We start from the raw sequence: 20,881 nt of genomic DNA, 5'->3' as shown, positions 1-20,881 counted from the left end.
ATTGTTGTGGCAGATCAAAATATTGATATACAGTATAGCCAAAAACAGTGGCTTTATAAAGTCACAAATTGTTTTTAACAGAGTTGAACAGATGCTGCCCTAGCCATTGAGATTCTGCTCTATTTGATACTAGCCCGAATTGCTGCCTGCAACCTTTAGTTTCCACCACCGGGGGTAAAACTGCTGTGTTCTTTTGTCAATCTCCAAATAATTAGAAAATGAAAAATAAAATAAAACATCAGGTCCATATAAAGCACTGAAGTTAACAAATCCAAAACACTTTTCTGAGCAATACAAGTTCTGAACACTGAACCAGCTGAGGTCCAGTGACCTGAGGTTGCACCAACAGAGTTGGGCGAATCCTCCGCCATAAATTCAATTTTAAAAATTGCTTATGTCTCCGCTACTTACGTTAGCTGTGGCTGCGCTTGCGATTGGGTGCTTTGCGTTGGTAGGGTAGATTTAACCTGAGCTGCTTTGGTGGTAAGCAAACTCCTTCTTACAAAGAAGGCATATCACTCCAACCTTATCAATGGTGCCGTCTGAGTGTTTTTGAAATATTGGACCAACAACTCTCACATGCGCCTCCATTTTCACGCTTCTCTCTGCCACTCCTCGCTCATCGCCTTGCCCTCCCAACTACAATGGGAGCCTATCAGCTGATGCTAAACAAGCCCAAACACAATGACAGCCAATCAATGCCCACTTCAGGGTGTGACTGACCAATGTTTTCCAAACCTAGCAACAAAAGCAAAAGGACCCCAACTCATAAAAACTGATTTTATGAAAAGGCACAGAAACAGTGAAGTTAGATATTAAAAACTAGATTAATAACTCACTAAATATGACTGTAATTAATTAACCGCAGTTAATGCTTTAATTTGACTCCTAATTATAATTTACAGTAATAGTAAATGGCCTTGGCTTTACGTTTGAATCAATGAGAGATTTTTCATTTTCCATTTTAATAGTAAGAACTACTTATAATATAATCATATTGACGGTGATTTTTTTTCCCGAATGTGTGGCACCCCTAGCATTTGTGTATGTTGCCTAATGGGCCAGCCGTTTTTGTGCCCTAATGTTGTGATGAGTACTGTAACAAACACCTTTTCACAACAATCACCAAAGGCATGACTTTTACACTTTTACACTCAAATGATTCAACCCCCATCGTGGCCAATGGTCAATTGGGCAATTTAAATAAAATAGAGACACTACGTAACTACTCCAAGTTTATAAACGTTGTAAATAAACAGAATTAACAATTAGTGTTGAGTCATTTAGAGTGCAACTGTATTCTTCCTAGTGCCCGCAGGCCTGTTTGCAGTCCGCATGTCAGCTCAGCAATGACAGGATGGAGCCTTTTTCAGTGACATTCTGACGAAGGCCTGATTGCTATTATTCCCCAGGGTGCTCTGCTCTGCTTGGTGAAGGTCTCACGTAATATTACTCCATGTAAAAGGAACAATGCATTCATTGCCCTTTCATGACAAAGATTTTGAGAGGTCTCGAGGCGCCTCCACAGAACATGCACCCCTCCCACACTTATCCGGGAATGGGAGTGAGTGAGCTTAAAAAAGGGTTGGCCTTTCTTTCACTTACTGCACCTTTTGAGAAAGGATCAAATCTGAGTCTGCTTGGTGTTGAGCAGCACCATTCATCCCTGGAAGAGGACACTCACTTTGATGCTATGGACTTTAAACCAGACAAGCTGTGAATGCAGATGATCACATTCACCATATTTGCACCTTTTTCTCAATTTCATCTCTTTCAAGGGCACTGATCATCTTTTGAGACTTATCCACATTGTGAGTTCTGCTTGTTAAAGCTTGTTCTAGGAGTGTGTGCAGAGTTTTTTTTTAATGGCTATCTTTCCACTCAAGGTCATCATGCTGCCAATGCCCTCGGCGCACTGGCTTTTGCTCCTGTGGGGGCTGCACGGCCTTTGGGCACAGGACTTTAGAGGACACAAAGAAAAGGTGGTGACATCCAGGAGGAACAACAGGCAATACTCATCCAATTATGTGCCCACTAATGGCCAACGTAAGTCTGAAGCTGCACTCTTTTCATTTGCATCAATTGGAGATTCTTTTTTTGGCAGGTGTGCCTTCAAAAAGTGATATCACAAATCACAAATACGATGGAAAATATCTTAGGAGTATTTTACTACTCTGAAAGTAATGGTGATGATTACACGGTTTATTTTATTCACTTTTGGACTTTTTAATAAATATTTACCTCATAGTAATGGTCTTCCATCATAATATCATATTTATATTTTTTTGTTTACATTTTGAACACCCACTTAATTTACCAAACATTGTTCTCTGCACGATCGAGACCTATTTACGACTGCAAATACAGTAATCCCTCATTTGTAGCGGTTAATTGTAGCTTCTGTAAGGGATAATTGTGCCTCTTGTGAGATAATGAAATCCTCTTGATGCGGCAGGTCTGGTGCTTGTGCGTCCCACTGAACATTACAGAAACCTTACTGACACTTAGTGACCAGTGTAGAATATGACATGTCATCACAGCGTCTTTGAATGCGTCTTCTGAATGCCTTATATTTCTTCACGTTTGCTTGAAAATGCTTAATTTAGTCAAAAATATGTTAAATGTGCTAACTATGCATATTTTCGACTAATAATAAGCCGTAGTCAACCACAAAATAGCATGATTTATTTATAAATATATTTTTTAAAACCGTAATAGAGTGAAGCAGTGAAGCTGAAAGTGGCGAGGGATTACTGTCCTGCATTCTTAATAATGACTTCATCTTGCTCAATTTTCTTAGCATTTCCAGATGATGGCTGCAGTTTGGAATTAGCCTTTTTGATTGACAGCTCGGAGAGCGCCAAAGACAACCATGCCCAGGAGAAGCGCTTTGCATCTGACGTGACCGAGCTGCTACAGGGCCTCCGCTTGCAGAACGGCCGAAGCCTCATCACCCGCTCTGCCCTCCTTCAGTACAGCAGCCATGTCATCATAGAGCAGACCTTCAATCAGTGGCAGGGTCCAGACAGCTTCAAGGCCCGCATCACTCCCATGACGTACATTGGCCACGGCACCTACACCACCTATGCCATCACCAACCTCACACGCATCTACCTGGAGGAGTCGCCTACCAGCAGCGTCAAGGTGGCCATTCTGCTCTTTGACGGCATCTCGCACCCGAGGAACCCAGACATATCAGCGGCCGTGGCTGATGCAAAGAACCAAGGCATTCACTTCTTCACCATTGGCATCACACCTGAAGCTAAGGAGTCCGCCAATATAGCCCAGCTGCGGCTAATTGCTAGCTCACCAGCCTCTCGCTACCTACATAACCTGCAGGATCGAGGGATTGTGGAAACAGTCATCCATGAAATTGTGAGTAAACGAAGAATTTATGCAAGAGGGAATCTGATGTTCAGCTTTTCTTGAAACATGGATCTCTACTTTATGCACACTGATTAAAGCCGAGCAAATCACATAACATTAGAAGCGACAAAAGTATCGGGACACCTGCGCATTACACTGGAAGGAAGTAGAAAATCCCGTTATTAACTGTTCTCACAAAGCTGTAAGCGTGCAACTGTGCAAAATTTCTTGGAAAAGGAGGAATTGAGACAGCATTAATTGATTATGAAGTATGATCCAAGAGCATTTCTATTAGGTGGAGAGCATCTCTGACCATATTTGGTGGTTAATAAGGAACAAAGTTTGTTCCATGATGAGACATTCTAATTGGATGATTACAGCATCCTGCGATGCAACATCTGGTAGCTGCAACATATGTTCCCCATTAAATGTCTATGGGAAAGCTAGGTGCTGCAAGAACAGGAACCAAGCAAGAACGAGCACGAACACCAGATCCTTCTGGAAAATGCTTCACTCTGAGGGTTTCAGGTGACATAAGGTGGCCCGCATCCAAAAAAAGGGCAAACCTACAGGAGCAGTCTCATCACATATCGTTGCACTCTGGGTTTCTCACATCACTGGCTGCATCACTTGGTCACCTAGCAACAAACTCCTGCCTACTTCGCCACATTATTCTCCTGATTAATAACCGTGTGTTAGTGCCCATCTTGATCTCTTTTTCTCCCCTCTGCAGATAACACTGGCAGATGAAGGGGTAAGTCCTGCCACTAATGACTTGATTTGTGTCCTGGAGTGCCCCCCCCCCAACTCTAACTCTTTCTGTTGTCATTGGGCTCCAAGTGTCCCCTTGTGCAAAGTCTGTGTGCATGCGAGAAGGGCGAGCGGGGAGCAAGCGGCCCTGCTGTAAGTATCACGCTACGCATTGTGACATATAAAGTCTCCCTTTTGACTCTCTTACACACAACAAAGACACGGCAACAAGCGATACACAGTAATTACAAGGTTTGGGCGGAATCGTGTGAGTTTTCGTAGACTCCCTGCAGCAGTGAGAATGCCACACATTCCTTGTTCACTTTATTGAGAACAGGCCTAAACAGATATTTACATGGGTGCATACATCAGAGGAATCCTGTTCTGGCTGTTCAGAACCATAAGATTGCGGCATATACACATGTTCGTTTGTTTTATCAAGACTATCAAGCAATTACTGTACATGACTCTCATCCACAAAGCTGTCGTGTATCCTGGCGACAGGCCGGCATGTAGGCAAAGATGAAGACGCATGAGGACATTCAAACAAATAAGAAGAGCATTGGTCATGATGCACAGCAGCAGAAGAAAACATCCAAATGTCCGATAACGGAGCGCTTTTGTGTCCCTCTCCGTCACACTCTGTTGAGCTGCTCTGCACCCCACCCACACACACACTCTGCTTCATGCCAAAGACTCCTCTTCCCGGAGCTGCTGTGACGTAGTCCCTATGATTACCATAATTACCCAGATTGCTTTGCGATGGGAAGTGTTGTGTGTTTTGACTTGTTGTGATATTACTGTTTGGCACCGTGGGTGAGGTGGTTATCTGGATCGTACTACCAAGTGATAGTTAGCCTTAGACTTAGACAGACTTTATTGATCCACAAGGGAAATTGCAAGTAAATATACAAGGGAGAGCAGACAGTGCACTGCAATAGTGTTGTGAATTCTCTTTTACAGGCAGGTGAGGTGTTGTAGAGCTGGATGGTTTATGGAATAAATTAAGTGCTGTAGCGTTTACTGTGGGAACGAAACTGAAGGAGTTTGTTGGAGAATGAGCTCCACTGCCCCTCTATTGTCCGATGGAGCGGGTGGGTGGGGTTGTCCATGATGGAGAGCATTTTGTCTAGTGTCCTCCTGTCTCTCAGTGTTACAAACACCTCCAATTGAGTGCCGATAACTCGTTCGGCTTTCCGGATCGGTTTGTCCATCCGGTTTATGTCTTTCTCTGCTGGTGTTGCTCCCCCAACAAACCACAGCAAGGTACAGGACACTAGCAACCGCCGTCTGGTAGAAGATCTCCAGCAGCTTGCTGCACACATTGAAGGACCTAAGCTTCCTCGGGAAGTGGAGTCTGCTCATGCCATTCTTGTCGACAGCATTGCTGAATGGAGATGGGCTCCGCTGGTGTCACTTTCCTACTGAAATCAATCACCAGCTCTTACACCCGCTCATTGTCACAGTAGCATTGCGATTCATATTGATCTGTATGAATTCTTACAGATCTTCAGGTCGAAGATTGTTGAGATGATGAGGTTCATACCGCATTATAAAAAAATAGTATCACATAGCAAGTGACTTGGTAGAGCAGTACAGTGCATGCTTAGCAGTTATGTGTAAACTGTTTTCTAAGGGTGACTAGAGATTAAAACGTGATGATATTTCTTGTTTAAAAATAAAGCTGAAGTCTATCAGACTGTGAGCTGTGGCATCGCTACTGTGAATGATAATACCGTATACGTAATGTGGATGTGGAAGTACGTGAGGCAGGATTGGAACTGCACATTACGTGCTTTGCGCACACCATAAACCTTGCAACCCAACCTGCAGTCAGTACTCCGAGCATCACTTGTTTGATCCGATACGTGGCTGCTTATTTTCACCGGAGTTCAACAGCTGCCGCGGAAGCTTTAGTAATTCTACATTTGATCAAAGTTACTTAAGAAGGCCTAAAAACATTCTTGTTCTCGTGAACCCAATATTGTGTATCATGACACCCCTACTATTTTCTATTCAAAGTGACTTCCTCTTAATATTTTGTCGCTGACTTTCTTGGCTTTCAGGGCAAGAAGGGCCGTCCCGGAGAGGATGGCAGCCCAGGACCAAAGGGACAGAAAGTACTGCCCACCCATTGATTTATCTTTGTTGCTTTTATGAAAGTACAGAGTTTGTTACCAGTAATGTTTTTGTCCTGATTACAATCTCTCTATTGCTATTTTTAAGGGTGAAAGTGGGCTCAGTGGACTTCCAGGTCAGGAAGGATCAGAAGTGAGTTCCTAGCCTCAGTGTTTATTGTTTTAAGTTAAGCTTTTAAAGTCATAAATCAAGTGCAACAGTACATCATGCTTGTTCCTGAACGTGGCTGTTTTCTTCACACAGGGCAAACCAGGATACAAAGGAGAGAAGGTACTGTACAAACATATGATGAAGCGTTTTAGTCTATTTGTTATCATCGCCTGAAGGTATATCATTAGTTGCTTCACTTTTCTTGGAATTCAACCAGCATGCTCCTGATTGTGTTAACTGCCGGCTCAGGTGTCCAACAACGTAGTTTATTAGTCCATTACATGTCTAAACTACTTTTGTATTCTCTTTCAGGGAGAGAGAGGAGAGTGTGGCACTCCTGGAATAAAGGGAGACAGAGTATGTTATTGTCTGCATGCTCCAGTCGTGTATAGCTAATACATTTATAATATTACACTATGTTTGAAGTTGTTTGTTTTGATTATTACATAATTTGTTCCACACCAGTCAATCAGTCACAAACACTCATTACTACCGTAATTTCCAGTGTGTAAGCCTCTACTTTTTTCTTAAACTTTGAAGCCTGTGGCTTATACAGCGGTGCGGCTAATTTATAGCTGACTTCTAATCTCGTGACATCTCCTTTACTTGAGAACTACTAATAATTGTTGAAATACTGTGCCGCTCGCCCGTCGGTGAAGAAATGGTAGCTCTTTCTGTGGCAGGAACCAGTCACGGGCTGTCAGTGCGCTCACAACAAGCTTGTCAACCAGTTGGAAATCACAGCAGGTCGCTATATACAGTATACCAGCATAACAAGATGACTTACGATGTCATCTTACTAAGAACATTTTACTAACAACACTAAATTTATCACACAGCAGCTTAACCCAAACATGTATCAATATGAAATAACTCTTTTAAAAAAGTTTTCCCATAAAGCATTGTGTCTGAGCAACGCATTCATTGGGGCACTGCAGTGACGTCGGGGTCCCTCAGGGCTCCGGGCTCCTCTGGCTCCCTCTGGTGTACAGAGGCAGCATTGCAGCGCCATCTACCAATTTCTATGTTGCTTGTACTCCAATGAACCGGTCTTGTGGCAGTGATGCATTATGAGTAGAAGTTAAAATAGCTGCTGTTTGTTATTTTGAACTGGTATTGCTACTTGTAATGTATATTTCCGAGGTGCCTTTTGAGCGATAAGTTGCTGTGTGATGCGTTTAATGTTGTTTGTAAGATGACACCATGAGCCAGGCTGTTGTATTTGGTAATGACCTCCTGCAATTTCCAATGGGTTGGCAAGCACCAAGGTGAGTTTTTTCATAGCTCATGATTGGCTCCTGTCAAATTAAGAGCTGTCTGGTCCTCATGGACTCGTGCACGTTACAATATGTCATTTTATGATGTGGACACGTGTGGCTTATACACCGATGTGGCTTACATATGAACAAATCTGTTTTTTCCTCTAAATTTAGTATGTGTGGTTTACACACCGGTGTGGCTTATATACCGAAATTTAGGGTAATCATGAGCGTCTTTCTTCCTCCAACAGGGACCTGAAGGGACCATTGGCCCCAGAGGAAATCGTGGACTTCAGGTAATTAGTGTCAGAAAGAAAAAAAAGAGACATTGCACACAGGTTGTCACGGGCTGTCGCAGGCTAGAACCCCGAGATGCTCGTAAGTGGTGTAAAAAGATTTAATATACAAAAACAGCATGTCAAACGTGAATACAAGCGGGATCAAAAAGCTGAACAAACGAAGGCACATAACGATACAATGATAATGATAATGATAATGATAATGATAATGATAAGGATAATGATAATGATACGAGTACAAACAAAACTAGGCAAAATACAAAACGCTAACTAGCCAGGCAAGGAGAGGCACAAGGCTACGGTAACAAGTGGCGCAGCATGCATATTTGTCATTGACCACGCTGGGCTTATGAACCTGGTTGAACCTGGTTACAAATTGCAGGCAGGAGGTCCACTCTGCAGCACAGGAGTCAAGCCATATTCAGTGTAAAAACAAACAACTGTGAAAATTCATCTCCTCTTCTTTTACTGTTATTGTGACTTACCCATATTACACCAAGCAGCCCAGTCAGGACAGGATTGTGCGTATCGTGGCACTGCAATAAGCTTCATTTCCAGTTCTATGGTTATCATCACTGGTGTCTTTCCATGATAACTGCAGTGTAATAGTACCACCATGAAGACATGTTAAGTTTAATTGAGTTGTATGGAACTCTGCAATGGACCTCAATCATACTAATAATGAATTTATTCACCATCCAGGGTTCGCCCGGACCTCCTGGCGATCTTGGACCTGAAGGTGTGATTGGTAAAAAAGTAAGTAATCTTCGGTGTTGATGCTTTATAGAAACTTTTATGTGTTTTCGGTGGTGCTTGGGAATGATGGAGAGCAGTGGAACCAGATGCTGGAAAACAGCCCCTAGTCAGTAATTTTTTAAAGCGGAAAGTCAACAACAGTAATGATCGGACAAAGACTGGCCTGGATCAAATAAAAGTAGATTAAAAAGCAGGATGACTGCATAGGGGAGTTGACAGCGAGCACAGTGAAACGTGAGCGTGTTAACTGAGGAGGGAAGTTGAAACTGCAAGAAATGTGTAGTACATGTGCACCGAAAGCCAACTGTTAAACAATTCAAAAGATGTAAAGTCTTCGTCATTCAACAGGTCTTCTGCTCTTATTTATCCATCACATCATTTCATTTCATGGGCCGCACGGTGGTCTAGTGGTTAGCACGTTGGCCAACACAGTAACAGCTTGGAGATCGGGAAGACCTGGGTTCGATTCTCCCCTGGGCATTTCTGTGTGGAGTTTGCATGTTCTTCCCGTGTGCGCGTGGGTTTTCTCCGGGTACTCCGGCTTCCTCCCACATTCCAAAACATGCATGTTAGGTTAATTAGAGACTCTAAATTGTCCATAGGTATGAATGTGAGTGTGAATGGTTGTTTGTCTATATGTGCCCTGCGATTGGCTGGCGACCAGTCCAGGGTGTACCCCGCCTGTCGCCCGAAGTCAGCTGGGATAGGCTCCAGCATGCCCCCGCGACCCTAATGAGGAAGAAGCGGTATAGAAAATGGATGGATGGATGGATGGATCATTTCATGTCAAACGTGATAGTTTCCTCTTTTACTCCAAGAGAGTTGACCAAAGGTGGCCTTCGGTTGCAAAACCAGATGGATTCTTTGGAGTTCTCTTTTCCTGTCTGGGTGGAATTCATTTTCTTCGAAAGGGGAATCCGAGGGGTCAGCGTCAGAAGAGTCATTAGCACCGCCTGCTGTTTGTGTCTAAAAAAAAACCTCCCAACATTGACATGCAGAACTTCTTGAGATGCCATAACTGCTCATTGAGGACAGCAGTTCTGCCCATATGGATGTATTTTTTTGTCCTCGGCTCTTGAATACGCTTTCCTGCTCTCCGTGTACGCATTTTGTTTCAGTTTTGAGTTGAGGTTGTGAAACCTGGATTATTTTCCTGTGTCGAGGTGCCATCGTACGCTGCACCGGCTCACGCCTCCCCCTGCAAATCGTCTTATGTAATGTAACGTGGACGTGACAACTTGTTAGATCCAATTTTGGATGAACAAACTGCAAGATGAGTTTTTTAATACATCGATGAGCTACCTTTCTCTCCTTAATTACCATCGTTTGCTCTCGACAAAGGAAGCTAACAAGCTACTAGTCGAAGCTGATGTGGTTGCTGATCGAATTGACCTCACGTCAAGCTGGGGGGCTGTCCAAAGGGCAACACAGGCGCCATTTGCGGTCCGTGGCTTGTTTTTATTATTAGAGTTAGGAGTACTCATAAAATGTCTTCAAGATTGGCAGGTCTGGGACAGGAATAGTAAGATTATTTAATGTATATTCCTGGCCACTAGGACATACACCATGTGGACTAAAGTATTGGAACACGTGGTCATGACTGGTAAATGGAAGAAAATATGAATTTGCCTGGACTGATCAATACAATGATTATTAGGAGTGTGCTAATACTTTTTCCGCTGCGTTTGCAATCCCTCTCAAGTATCCCATCTGTTATTACCTACCATCTGTCAGCCTATTTGTCTGCTGTGGACTTTTGAAGCTCCCAGCTGTGTTTTATAACCGCCAATTGTGCCACGAGCCTGCCCTACCCTCACAACCCCTTTACTCTTCACGACTTAATTATTTTGGAAGAATGTGTCTGCTGATTGTCTGCCTGTCATCCAGTATCACCAACAGACGAATGTCAAGCTTTAAGCGTTGTCCCGACTTGTCTGGAAGGGCAAGGAAAAATGAAAAAATAGTTATCGGTATGCATTTGCAAACACTCCCGCGCCTTCTTCATGCCTCTTGTGTGCCCTGCTGTTGCGCACTATGGCTTAGAGTGCAATCGTTCCTGAAAGGAGGCACCAAATGACAGACACATCCAAATGCCCTTTTCTAGTAGATAGATGTGTATAATGTTTCCATAACATTTTAAACGCCCTAATACTTAATATGTCTCTCTACCTGTCTTTTCATAGGGGGAACGGGGACTTCCTGGTCCACCTGGCATTCAAGGGGAAACAGGAATTGGCCTCCCAGGACAAAAGGTTAATTTGACGCTGTGTTGTCTCAAGATGTAAAACAGGAGTGGGAGTTGTCTAAAAGGAAGTCATTATTAGGTACTTGCATTCTTTTTAATGACCAGCAGGGGGCAAGCACAAGTACTCTACAGTAGTAAACTGGATGTTACATAGTCCTTCCAGCCCTCCATTTTTTCGCATTGAAAGTGAGAAGTGGGCTACCCCTGGACTACTCACTAAAAGGTCGGGATATCTAACTTCGGGTTAAAATTATGCTGAACCTAAAAGGCGGGTGAACTTACTTTGACCTTCTCTAAACTTTTTAACGCACTTGTGCGACTGTTCAATATTTCAGTACTTTTTCAACAACTTGCTGTTCTCTGACAAGGAGCTCAACGGCAAATACAGCTCAAACTCAAACACAGATGAACATTGTGGGGAAGTTGATTTGCGCTGTTGAACGTAACCGCTGTGAAACAATCATTAAATCGCTGCCTCACTTCATCCACTCCCTACCTGGCTCCCCCACAGCTGACACATTTGCACATGACAGCGAAGCTGAATAAAGTTGTAGTATTCCCACATGGAACAGACTCTGTCTGAGAGCAAAGAGGAGTGCGACGAGAAGTGACAGCAAACCGCAGCAGAGGCAAATGTTATCTTCTCCTCGCCACACACACCCTCTCACGCTGAATTTTCATGAAACTTGGGAGGTGTGGTTAAAACCCTGGTATTTCATCAATCATAATGTGCTTCAGCATTTGGATTGAACTAAACATTCTTTGAAAAAAAACTAGTAAGTATTTTGCTGCCTACTTTTGGCTCTTTTTTTACCCCTGTTCTTTCTCTTCTGGCAGCCTGATTTTTTCTTTTCCAGGAACATGATGCTGCATTGCTCAGAGCACTGTGTACAAATGTGCTGCTTAGCAATAGACTGCAACAGCAACCCTTAAAACAACCGTCCGCAAGTCCTATGGTGGAATGAACCATTCACATTCTTGCAAGGCGGGTGTGAGTGGAAGTCTTCATTTGATTAAAGCCATCTTATGACTGTAATTTCCCAGCAATTGAACGCACCTGAATATAAGCTGTACCCACTACATTTAAAGTGAAAAAAAGATTTGTACATATATTGGCCGTATCTGTCAATACGGCGCTGGTGTCCACGTCCTAACATGGGCTATTTAGCACGCAGAAAGATGTTACACAGATTAACATGAACTTTTAATGAAATAAATGCTTTTTTTCAAACATTGCCAAACAGTGCGTGTAAGACAGCTAGTTAAACACCAGCCGGTTTCTCTCCCTCCCCCGCCTCACGGAAAATCAGCCCTCAAGCCTGTGCTATCCTCCCCACCACGCAGCAATCCCAAAACCTGCCGGCAGCAGTGGACCTCTGGCAGTCCCGAGCAAAAGCCGCTAGATTGCTTGCCTTCACCCACGCACCTCTCCACGCATTCTCTACGATAAAGGCACGCGCACGAAACGCAAGATGACTGCTTCGAAGCGCGGGAGATGTCGCAAGACCAGAATGCGACCCCAAATTAGCCGCATGGCTGTATAAGCCGCGGGGTTCAAAGCGTGAGAAAAAAGTAGCAGCTTATACGACGGAAGTTACGTATTGAACTTTCACAGCAACATTTTATCTTAACATTTATGACGTTTTTTATAATAGACATATTTAAATACAATTTAAAAATCTGTCGGCCCCCTGTCAGCCTTGCCAGCTGTATGATCATTATCGTATTTGTATGATGATTGTTGTATTTGTAGAGTCATTTCTCCCTCCTCCTTATAGCTAAGTGTGCTTTTAGTTTATTTAAAGGCTTGATATATTATCGTTTTAAGCGCAGATAATATGTCATTTCCCATTTGTCGACACCGAAACCTGTGCTTGGGGCCCTGGTACACCATTCCAATTTCTCTCCCCACTTCAACATGCCTGGAGCCAAGAAATGCATTGGTCCAGTCATGGATCACACAGCCTCATGAGTTTTGCTGTTCAGCTCCTTGTTAGAGAATAGCAAAAAGTACTGAAACAGTTGGACTTGTGCATTCAAAGGTTGAGAGGAGGTCAAATCAAGTTCACCTGTAAAGGTTATACAGTATATGTCACGTTTTGGCATGTTGGCCTTGTGGCGGCGACCCCAGGATGCGAGAGATGAGACCCAATGTGCAGGTTAGAGTATATTTTAATAGTAAATAACTGCAGTGGCAAGGATCCACAAAAGAGCGTTACACTGACAAACGACAACGCGCCGACAAATTAGGCAGCGCTCACCTGAACTGAATAGAAGCATAACTGAAATTGGCAGCAGGTAAATAAACTGCATATATAAATAGATATAAATGATGAATGAAAGGGATAAATGAACATTTATGGTTGGTTTTACGGTGTAGCGAGGGATGAGTATTGTGCATTTTTGGTTCATCTTGACCCAAAAGCCGAGCAACCCTAACTTTTCGTGAGTAGATAGTAGAGTCATCAATGAACCCAACATGCATGTTTTTTCTTTTTTAACTTCAAGGACTTGACGAGAACCCAAATAGCCAGAATCTTACAAATGAGTAGAAGTTTTAAGGGGTGCTTCTGTGCTTGTAGGTGTGGCAGTTGTGCTTATCGACTGCATACTACTGCTATATTTGTTTGTGCTCCACAGGGCAATGTCGGTCATCAGGGGCAACCCGGGCCTCCAGGTCCAGTGGGCCTCGGCGAGCCTGGACCACCAGTGAGTAAGAAAATATGTCAATGATGTTTTCATCAACACACATTTGCAATGTCCTGTTTACAGAAGATATAGCAGGTTTATAGACAGGTAGACTGGTTTGTAGACACGAGGGATCGCCCGATATTATCAGCCAATATTGGAATAAAAGCGAGATATGGATATCGGCGTGCGAGTGATGACGTAGTGCTCCATACAGCATAAGCTTGCCAGCTCGGTATGTCTGCGGTCTGGAATTATTGACAATTTTCATCTTCAGATTGTAAATATGCATTTCTAAAGTGCTGCGAGGGGGTGACTAGGGCGTTTTTATTTAATACTTGTAATCTAATATCATACCTCAGGAAGAATCACTCAGAGTCACACGCAGCTAGCGTATCTGCAGCAAAATAAGAAGATCTGAATGAGCCCAGTTTATAATTTCATTGATTGTTCTATACTTTGCACTTTGTTCATATACGGATGTTTGTGCCGCATAGAAATGTGCAGCTTTCCAAGTTGTATCGTTGCCAGCCTTATTTCATCGGATTCTTATTTGTGAATTTATTAAGACTAACTTGTCTTGCAGAACATGTTATTTTAGTTGATTATTGGTCATGATTTTTTTAAATGACTTGTTGGGACAAAATGTTTAAAGTAAATATGGTACTTTTTCTATGACTTACATTGCATATTGCAGTATTTTTATTATTTTGCACCAACAGTGTTTATTTCTGAAACACAGTAAAAGAAGCATAAGGCGTTTATTACTCACCAGTAGTTTGAGGGAAGAGCCGCTGCCAGTCATGGTATCCGTAATGAAGCACTGGACAATGCCGGTGTATCAGATATCGGTAAGAAAGCCAATATCCAACATCTCTAGTAGATACTTCCAAGGACGCTGCTGCTACGTGTGTTTAGGGTCGGAAGTGCTAATGTTAAGGTTTTATCCTCACGTGATCCAGATTGAGGATTTGACTGCAATGTAAGTGTAACATTTAAAATGAGATTTCAAATGTTCAGATTCTTATATGGCATTACGTCAGGTTGTAAATCATGGTGTCCATGCAGGATAATCCCTCTTGTTCCTTTGGATACAAAAAAAGACTCAAAGTATGGACAAAACTTGACAACTGTTGAAAGGCTTGATGAAAGTCTGTCCTTTCCTGTTAGCTTTAAAATGTATCATATTGAGTAAACCTTTCCAGGAAACAAAAACTCATCAAACCATGTAATTGAGTCCATGGAACTCCACAGCAGTTAACGTTGATTTGTTTTGTGCAGGGGCCTCAAGGGCCACAGGGAATCCAAGGAGAGAGGGGTCCCTTAGGAGAAGGACTCCCTGGCCCAAAGGTATGTAAGCTGACCTCTTGGCCCAGGCTTTTGAGGGTCGCAGTTTTTCCTTGCACCTGCTTACTTTTGACGCCCTGTATTCATCTCCAACTCACCTACATTCACTGCCCACAAGACCCAGATTCAGAGGCGCTATGGCAGGAGGTTGATGACAAATACGTTTACAAGTGGAAATTATGCCAAGGCCTTCTGTTCATTCACATTCACAAGTGCAATATGCCTCACATTCGCACCGCACACGATCTGACCCATCGATTGTGCTGACTGGAGAAAAAGCTGTGAAAGCATGCGGCGGCCAAGTGAAAGGACGTGATGACTGACATCAGACATCTTAAAGCTTCATGTGACGCATGAGGGAGACGGAGATGGACGCTGCACAGTAGTCATGCTGACGAGGAAATCAAAGTATAGTGCTTCCAAAGACATGTAGAGATGGTGAGCGTTTTTGCAGGACCCCATGAGATTGTTTCCAAGGTCGCTGCTAGTTATTCCCTAAATGAAGAATTGACGGCGGACTCACAGATGGCGTTCTCACTCTAAAGCAATCAGCACATGACGTGTCTCGACAAGCTGCTGATTCACAGCAGCTCGCAGGCAGAATTACCTTTTTTTTCCACACCACTAGAGACTCAGGTGGCATGCCCATATAAGGGGATCATGTTCATCATGTAAAATATCACCATCTTAGCGACTGCGCTTCTTTGAAGACAAGCATTGACTGTCTTCACTATGTACTGATCTTAAATGTTTCTTCCATATATTTAACATCCATGGAGTAACTTCTTTGTCATTGCTCACAGGGGGAGCGAGGCTTGGAGGGGCCCCGGGGGCCCAGAGGACTAGCGGGTATTGGAATGAAAGGAGACAAGGTAAAGTGAAAAGAGAAAAGGCCATAAATAAGACTGACCCTGCCGGACAGAGTTTCACAAAGGCATGGAGATAAAGTTGTTTTGAAGACATCCAAGGGTTGGCATCCACCACTGAATGCACTGTGGGGTTGTATATGTGGAGAGCACAGTGGCCGGTGATGAATGGAGCTTAGAGTTTGGATAACGGTGGAGAAACATCACTGTTTCAGGCTGATAAATGTGGGAAAGTCAGCCTGCACCATTAATGTCAGACATAATTTATTTACAGCATACTATATATACTGTACATTGGTTTGGAAAAGTGTTTGCCCCTTTTCTGATTTCTTATTTTCTACATGTTTGTCACACTGAAATGTTTCAGATCATCTAACAAATGTAAATATTAGTCAGTGACAACACAACTGAACACAAAATGTAGTTTTTAAATGAAACTTTTTATTATTAAGTTAGAAAAAAAATCCAAAAAAAGTGGAAAAGTGATTGCCCCCTAAAGCTAATAACTGGTTGGGCCACCCTTAGCAGCAACAACTGCAATCAAGCGTTTGTCATAACTTGCAATGAGTCTCTTACAGCGCTGTGGAGGAATTTTGTCCCACTCATCTTTGCAGAATTGTTGTAATTCAGCCACATTGGAGGGTTTTCCAGCATGAAGCACCTTTTTAAGGTCATGCCACAGCATCTCAATAGGATTCAGGTCAGGACTTTGACTAGGCCACTCCAAAGTCTTCATTTGGTTTTTCTTCAGCCATTCAGAGATGGACTTGCTGGTGTGTTTTGGATCATTGTCCTGCTGCAGAACCCAAGTTGGTTTCAGCTTCAGGTCACAAACAGATGGCCGGACATTCTCCTTCATAATTTTTCGGTAGACAGCAGAATTCATGGTTCCATTTATCACAGCAAGTTTTCCAGGTCCTGAAGCAGCAAAAACATCCCCAGACCATCACACTACCACCACCATATTTTACTGTTGGTATGAGCTTCTTTTTCTGAAATGTGGTGTTACTTTTACGCCGGATGTAATGGGACACACACCTTCCAAAAAGTTCATCTTTGTTCTCGTCAGACCACAGAGTATTTTCCCAAAGGTCTTGTGGATCATCATGTTTTGCGGCAAAATTGAGACGAGCCTTAATGTTCTTTTTGTTCAGCGGTGGTTTTCGTCTTGGAACTCTGCCATGCAGGCCGTTTTTGCCCAGTGTCTTTCTTGGTGGAGTCATGAACACTGACCTTAACTGAGGCAAGTGAGGCCTGCAGTTCTTTGGATTTTGTTGTGGGGTCTTTTGTGACCTCTTGGATGAGTCGTTGTTGCGCTCTTGGGGTCATTTTGGTTGGCCGGCCAATCCTGGGAAGGTTCACCACTGTTCCATCTTTTCGCCATTTGTGGATAATGGCTCTCACTGTGGTTTGACATGTAGGTTTGGATTTTTTTCTCCCTTAGTAATGAAAAGTTTCACTTAAAAACTGCATTTTGTGTTCAGTTGTGTTGTCATTATACACATATATATATATATATATATATATATATATATATATGTATATATGTGTGTGTGTTTGTGTGTGTGCGTACACATACACACACACACACACACCTGCACCTGGGCAATAATGATGCTGTCTAATCAGCATCTTGATATGCTACACCTGTGAGGTGGATGGGTTATCTCGGTGAAGGAGAAGTGCTCGGTAGCACATATTTTGACAGATTTGTGATTGGCCTTTTGTGTACAAAAATCAAATTTTAGTTCTTTGAATTCAGTTCATGAAAAATAGGAGTGGTATGATGTGGTGTGATCTGGATGACGAGCATGACCTTAGACTCTATCTACTGTATAACAAACAAACATAACTTCCTTAGCTGCTTGGTGCTGGCAACAACACATTTTATAGCACTGATGTACACGTTTCTCTTTGCAACAGTATGCTTTTATGGTATCTACGGACATAACACATGCAGTGTCGTGCATCTTGGCAACATTTACATGCTCGTGTCGTTGCTTATGTGTGTTCTTATAGGGGGAGTTTGGCCCTCCAGGTCCTGCAGGGCTTGTTGGCCTACCAGGTGTGGGCATGCAGGGTGAGAAGGCAAGTACCTGCCTCCACATTATAAAGCACAATGACAATTTTACCCATATGTTATTATCGGATGTTTATACAGTCGTCCCTCATTTATCGCAGTTAATTGGTTACAGACCCGCCCGTGATAAGTGACTTTCTGCAAAGTAGGATTCAATATTAGTAAATGGACTATAAATAACACGCCTGTGGTCACCTTTACACTCGTATTACCTAATATAGTTGGCACGATAAGCGATAATAAAACATAGTAACTCACATTCCTTGTTGTTGTGTCTCGAACATAATGTGCGTCGCATGGCATTAAAAAAAATGATGGACGTCAGTCTTATCATCCATTCTCATTATGACATATCTTTGTTTACACCACATTGCACAACTCTTGCGCACAGGCTGCGGAATCTCTGCAGGGACACGAGGCGGGCGCCGCTTTAAGCATACCAAGCTGCCAAGCTAACTAGTCGGGATGAGTCGTAATCGTCATGATAGAAAATCCTCATTATGTATTCACTCTTCACGCTCTGCGATTGACCAGTCACACATACTCTAGACAGCGCTGGAGCTGCAGCCAGTGAGTCTGTCTGTATTGTGTCTGTGTGTGAGGCCGTCCCAACCCGCCCAGACATGAAGAAGCACTTTTAGTGAAGGAGGAAACCACCGCTGCTTGCGGGCTGCGTCCAGGCTATGAGCGCACAACGCATTGACCTAATACTTTTTTGAAAAAACGCAATAGAGTGAGGGAGCGATGTTCAAACCGCAAAGTGGCGAGGGACGAGTGTATATTTAAATCCCACACTTGCAGGGCATTGAAGGTCCGAGAGGGCCGCCAGGACTACGAGGCCCACCAGGAGAAGGCTTACCTGGACCCAAGGTTTGTACGACAAATCACTGCCTTCATTATACAGTAAATAAAGTAAGTAAATGTTAGGAAAAAATCCCAATTGACTTACTTATCCAGATGTTCCCCAAAATCAAATGTATTATTGTTACGCAGTGCGTCAACTCTTGACTAAGTTGTGAGGAAATGTAGTTTCACTCATGCTTTTGCCTTCTGTCATGTTTTCGCCTGACTCAGGGAGACCAGGGGTTCCCGGGTGAGGTTGGCTCTCCGGGAGAGAAAGGAAGTGGAGAACCTGGAGATAAGGTGTGTGAACTCTCTGTGATGGTCAAACGTCATCAGTGATTACAGTCTTCAGATCAATAAAATGACTCACTGTGTCGTCAGGGTGAGCCAGGCTCAACAGGATTCTCAGGGGTACCAGGTCTGCCAGGGGAGGATGGAGCGCCTGGACAAAAGGTAGTTACTCTGTCGCTTGCGTTAATGGTGAACATTACTAGGAATTGCAGCAACTATTATGCTTGACTACCTCCATTTTATGTAGCTCATTTTGAACCCCATGGATTTCAGGCTTTCACTGCACTTTCATCATCATCATCATTACAAATTGACCTTTAATACAACACTGCCTCCGCCATGTTTGACACAGGGTGTAGTATGTTTGTTTTACAGTGTTCCCTCGCTCCATCAGTTTTCGCTTTTTTGTTTTTTTACAGCGTGTAAACATGCATTGTTTTCTAGTTGGCAAAGATTGGCAAAGGGAGAACCCGCCCATTGCCTTCTGCGTCCTGATTGGCTGTAGACCATTGTCAATCTCTTTCGTGCCGAACTGCCTTGTTTCCTGTTGTTTGATCGCTAGCAAACAGCTTGCAGAGTCTCTGAACTCTCTGTTTGCATATTTTCTCCCCGACAAAACCCACAATGTCCATTAAACGTTCTGCACCCAAAAGGCAGACGAAGATGCTAACCATTGCACAAAAAGTTGGACCCTTGGACATGATGAAGGAAGGTAGACGTCACGCGGCTGTACGGCGCCATTGTGGAATAAATGAATCTTTGGTTGGAAGAGGAGGATGAGAAAAATAGGATCACAGCAACAATATGTTTTGGCGGATTTCACTTATTGCTGGCTATTTTGGGAACCGATCCCCTGCGATAAACGAGAGAACACTGTATTTTAAATCCATGGTTTTGGTGTGTAAAGTTAAAATCAAAATGCTCTGTCGTTGTCCAAATACGATTTCTGTGCCTCCTGTACTTTTTGTCATGAAGGACATGCATGTGTGTGTGCTCTGTGACTTTAGGGCGAGCCAGGAGTTCCAGGCCTCAGGGGGCAAGAAGGGCCATCTGGAATTGGCATCCAAGGCGAAAAGGTAAAAAAGTCCCCTTACCTTGTAGGAGGTGAGCTGTACATGACTAATGACTGTATTCCCCATGTACCCACAAGGGCGACCAAGGTCAAAGGGGAATAAGAGGCTTGACCGGGCCACCTGGCATTAGTGGCCCATTAGGACCTAAGGTGAGGACTGGGACAGGGAAACAGATTTAATTGTATAAATGAAAGATGAGGTATCGCAAGCAAATGCACAACTTCTTCCTTTTTGGCTTCATTTAAATCTTCAGGGAGAACCGGGGGCACAAGGCAGGGTGGGTTTACCTGGTCCACCAGGACGTTTTGTCATGGGACCCAAGGTAAGTTTCAGACGCTAGAATGTTTGCTTTCAGTAAGTCTGTGAAAACGCAACTACTATATATAATATGTTTAACTGATTCGGCTGTGGGACCCAGCATCACTCCTCAATGACACGTGGCGACCCAAACTACGGAAATGTTTCAACACAAACTTCTCAAATGTCTTATATTTAAAGCGACTGTTTGCAACACGACCCGAGCTGCAGCAACGTGACGCTGCCTCTCTCTTTATGGCATGCTGTTCTCCAGCAGATATCTGCAGCTGTGTGTCACTCGGACTTGATGTCCTTCCCCTCCTGCTCAAGCTAGACTCTTGACAAAGTCGCCCATGAACGTGACATGCACCTCGTGGCGGCGTAGCAAGCAAATAGCACAGACAAGAATGCGAGGGGCATTCATGGACATTG

The 20,881-nt window shown here is 43.4% G+C and overlaps 1 protein-coding gene across 3 annotated transcripts in view; it reads left to right on the top strand.

The window, feature by feature from the left end:
* LOC129182241 (collagen alpha-1(XXVIII) chain-like) overlaps positions 1-20,881 on the top strand; it is a 33,571-nt gene that overhangs the window by 2,782 nt on the left and 9,908 nt on the right. Inside the window, exons 1-22 of one of the 3 annotated variants that reach the window (XM_054778084.1) lie at positions 1,632-1,811; positions 1,887-2,046; positions 2,801-3,375; positions 4,100-4,120; positions 4,207-4,269; positions 6,183-6,236; positions 6,343-6,387; positions 6,499-6,525; positions 6,718-6,762; positions 7,916-7,960; positions 8,666-8,719; positions 10,903-10,971; positions 13,605-13,673; positions 14,934-15,002; positions 15,803-15,871; positions 17,885-17,953; positions 18,747-18,815; positions 19,020-19,088; positions 19,170-19,241; positions 20,087-20,155; positions 20,230-20,301; positions 20,406-20,474. In XM_054778084.1, coding sequence (XP_054634059.1) covers positions 1,893-2,046; positions 2,801-3,375; positions 4,100-4,120; positions 4,207-4,269; positions 6,183-6,236; positions 6,343-6,387; positions 6,499-6,525; positions 6,718-6,762; positions 7,916-7,960; positions 8,666-8,719; positions 10,903-10,971; positions 13,605-13,673; positions 14,934-15,002; positions 15,803-15,871; positions 17,885-17,953; positions 18,747-18,815; positions 19,020-19,088; positions 19,170-19,241; positions 20,087-20,155; positions 20,230-20,301; positions 20,406-20,474 — 1,848 coding nt within the window. In that variant the 5' untranslated portion in view covers positions 1,632-1,811; positions 1,887-1,892. Of the gene's footprint in view, positions 1-1,631; positions 1,812-1,886; positions 2,047-2,800; positions 3,376-4,099; positions 4,121-4,206; positions 4,270-6,182; positions 6,237-6,342; positions 6,388-6,498; positions 6,526-6,717; positions 6,763-7,915; positions 7,961-8,665; positions 8,720-10,902; positions 10,972-13,604; positions 13,674-14,933; positions 15,003-15,802; positions 15,872-17,884; positions 17,954-18,746; positions 18,816-19,019; positions 19,089-19,169; positions 19,242-20,086; positions 20,156-20,229; positions 20,302-20,405; positions 20,475-20,881 lie in introns of those variants that run through there. The other 2 variants (XM_054778093.1, XM_054778100.1) reach the window with 2 other exon arrangements.

Source organism: Dunckerocampus dactyliophorus, chromosome 1 (assembly GCF_027744805.1).
Source record: "Dunckerocampus dactyliophorus isolate RoL2022-P2 chromosome 1, RoL_Ddac_1.1, whole genome shotgun sequence".
Classification (NCBI taxonomy): Eukaryota; Metazoa; Chordata; class Actinopteri; order Syngnathiformes; family Syngnathidae; genus Dunckerocampus; species Dunckerocampus dactyliophorus.
The sequence above is the reverse complement of the archived record's forward strand: the minus strand, read 5'-3'. Positions and strand labels throughout refer to the sequence as shown.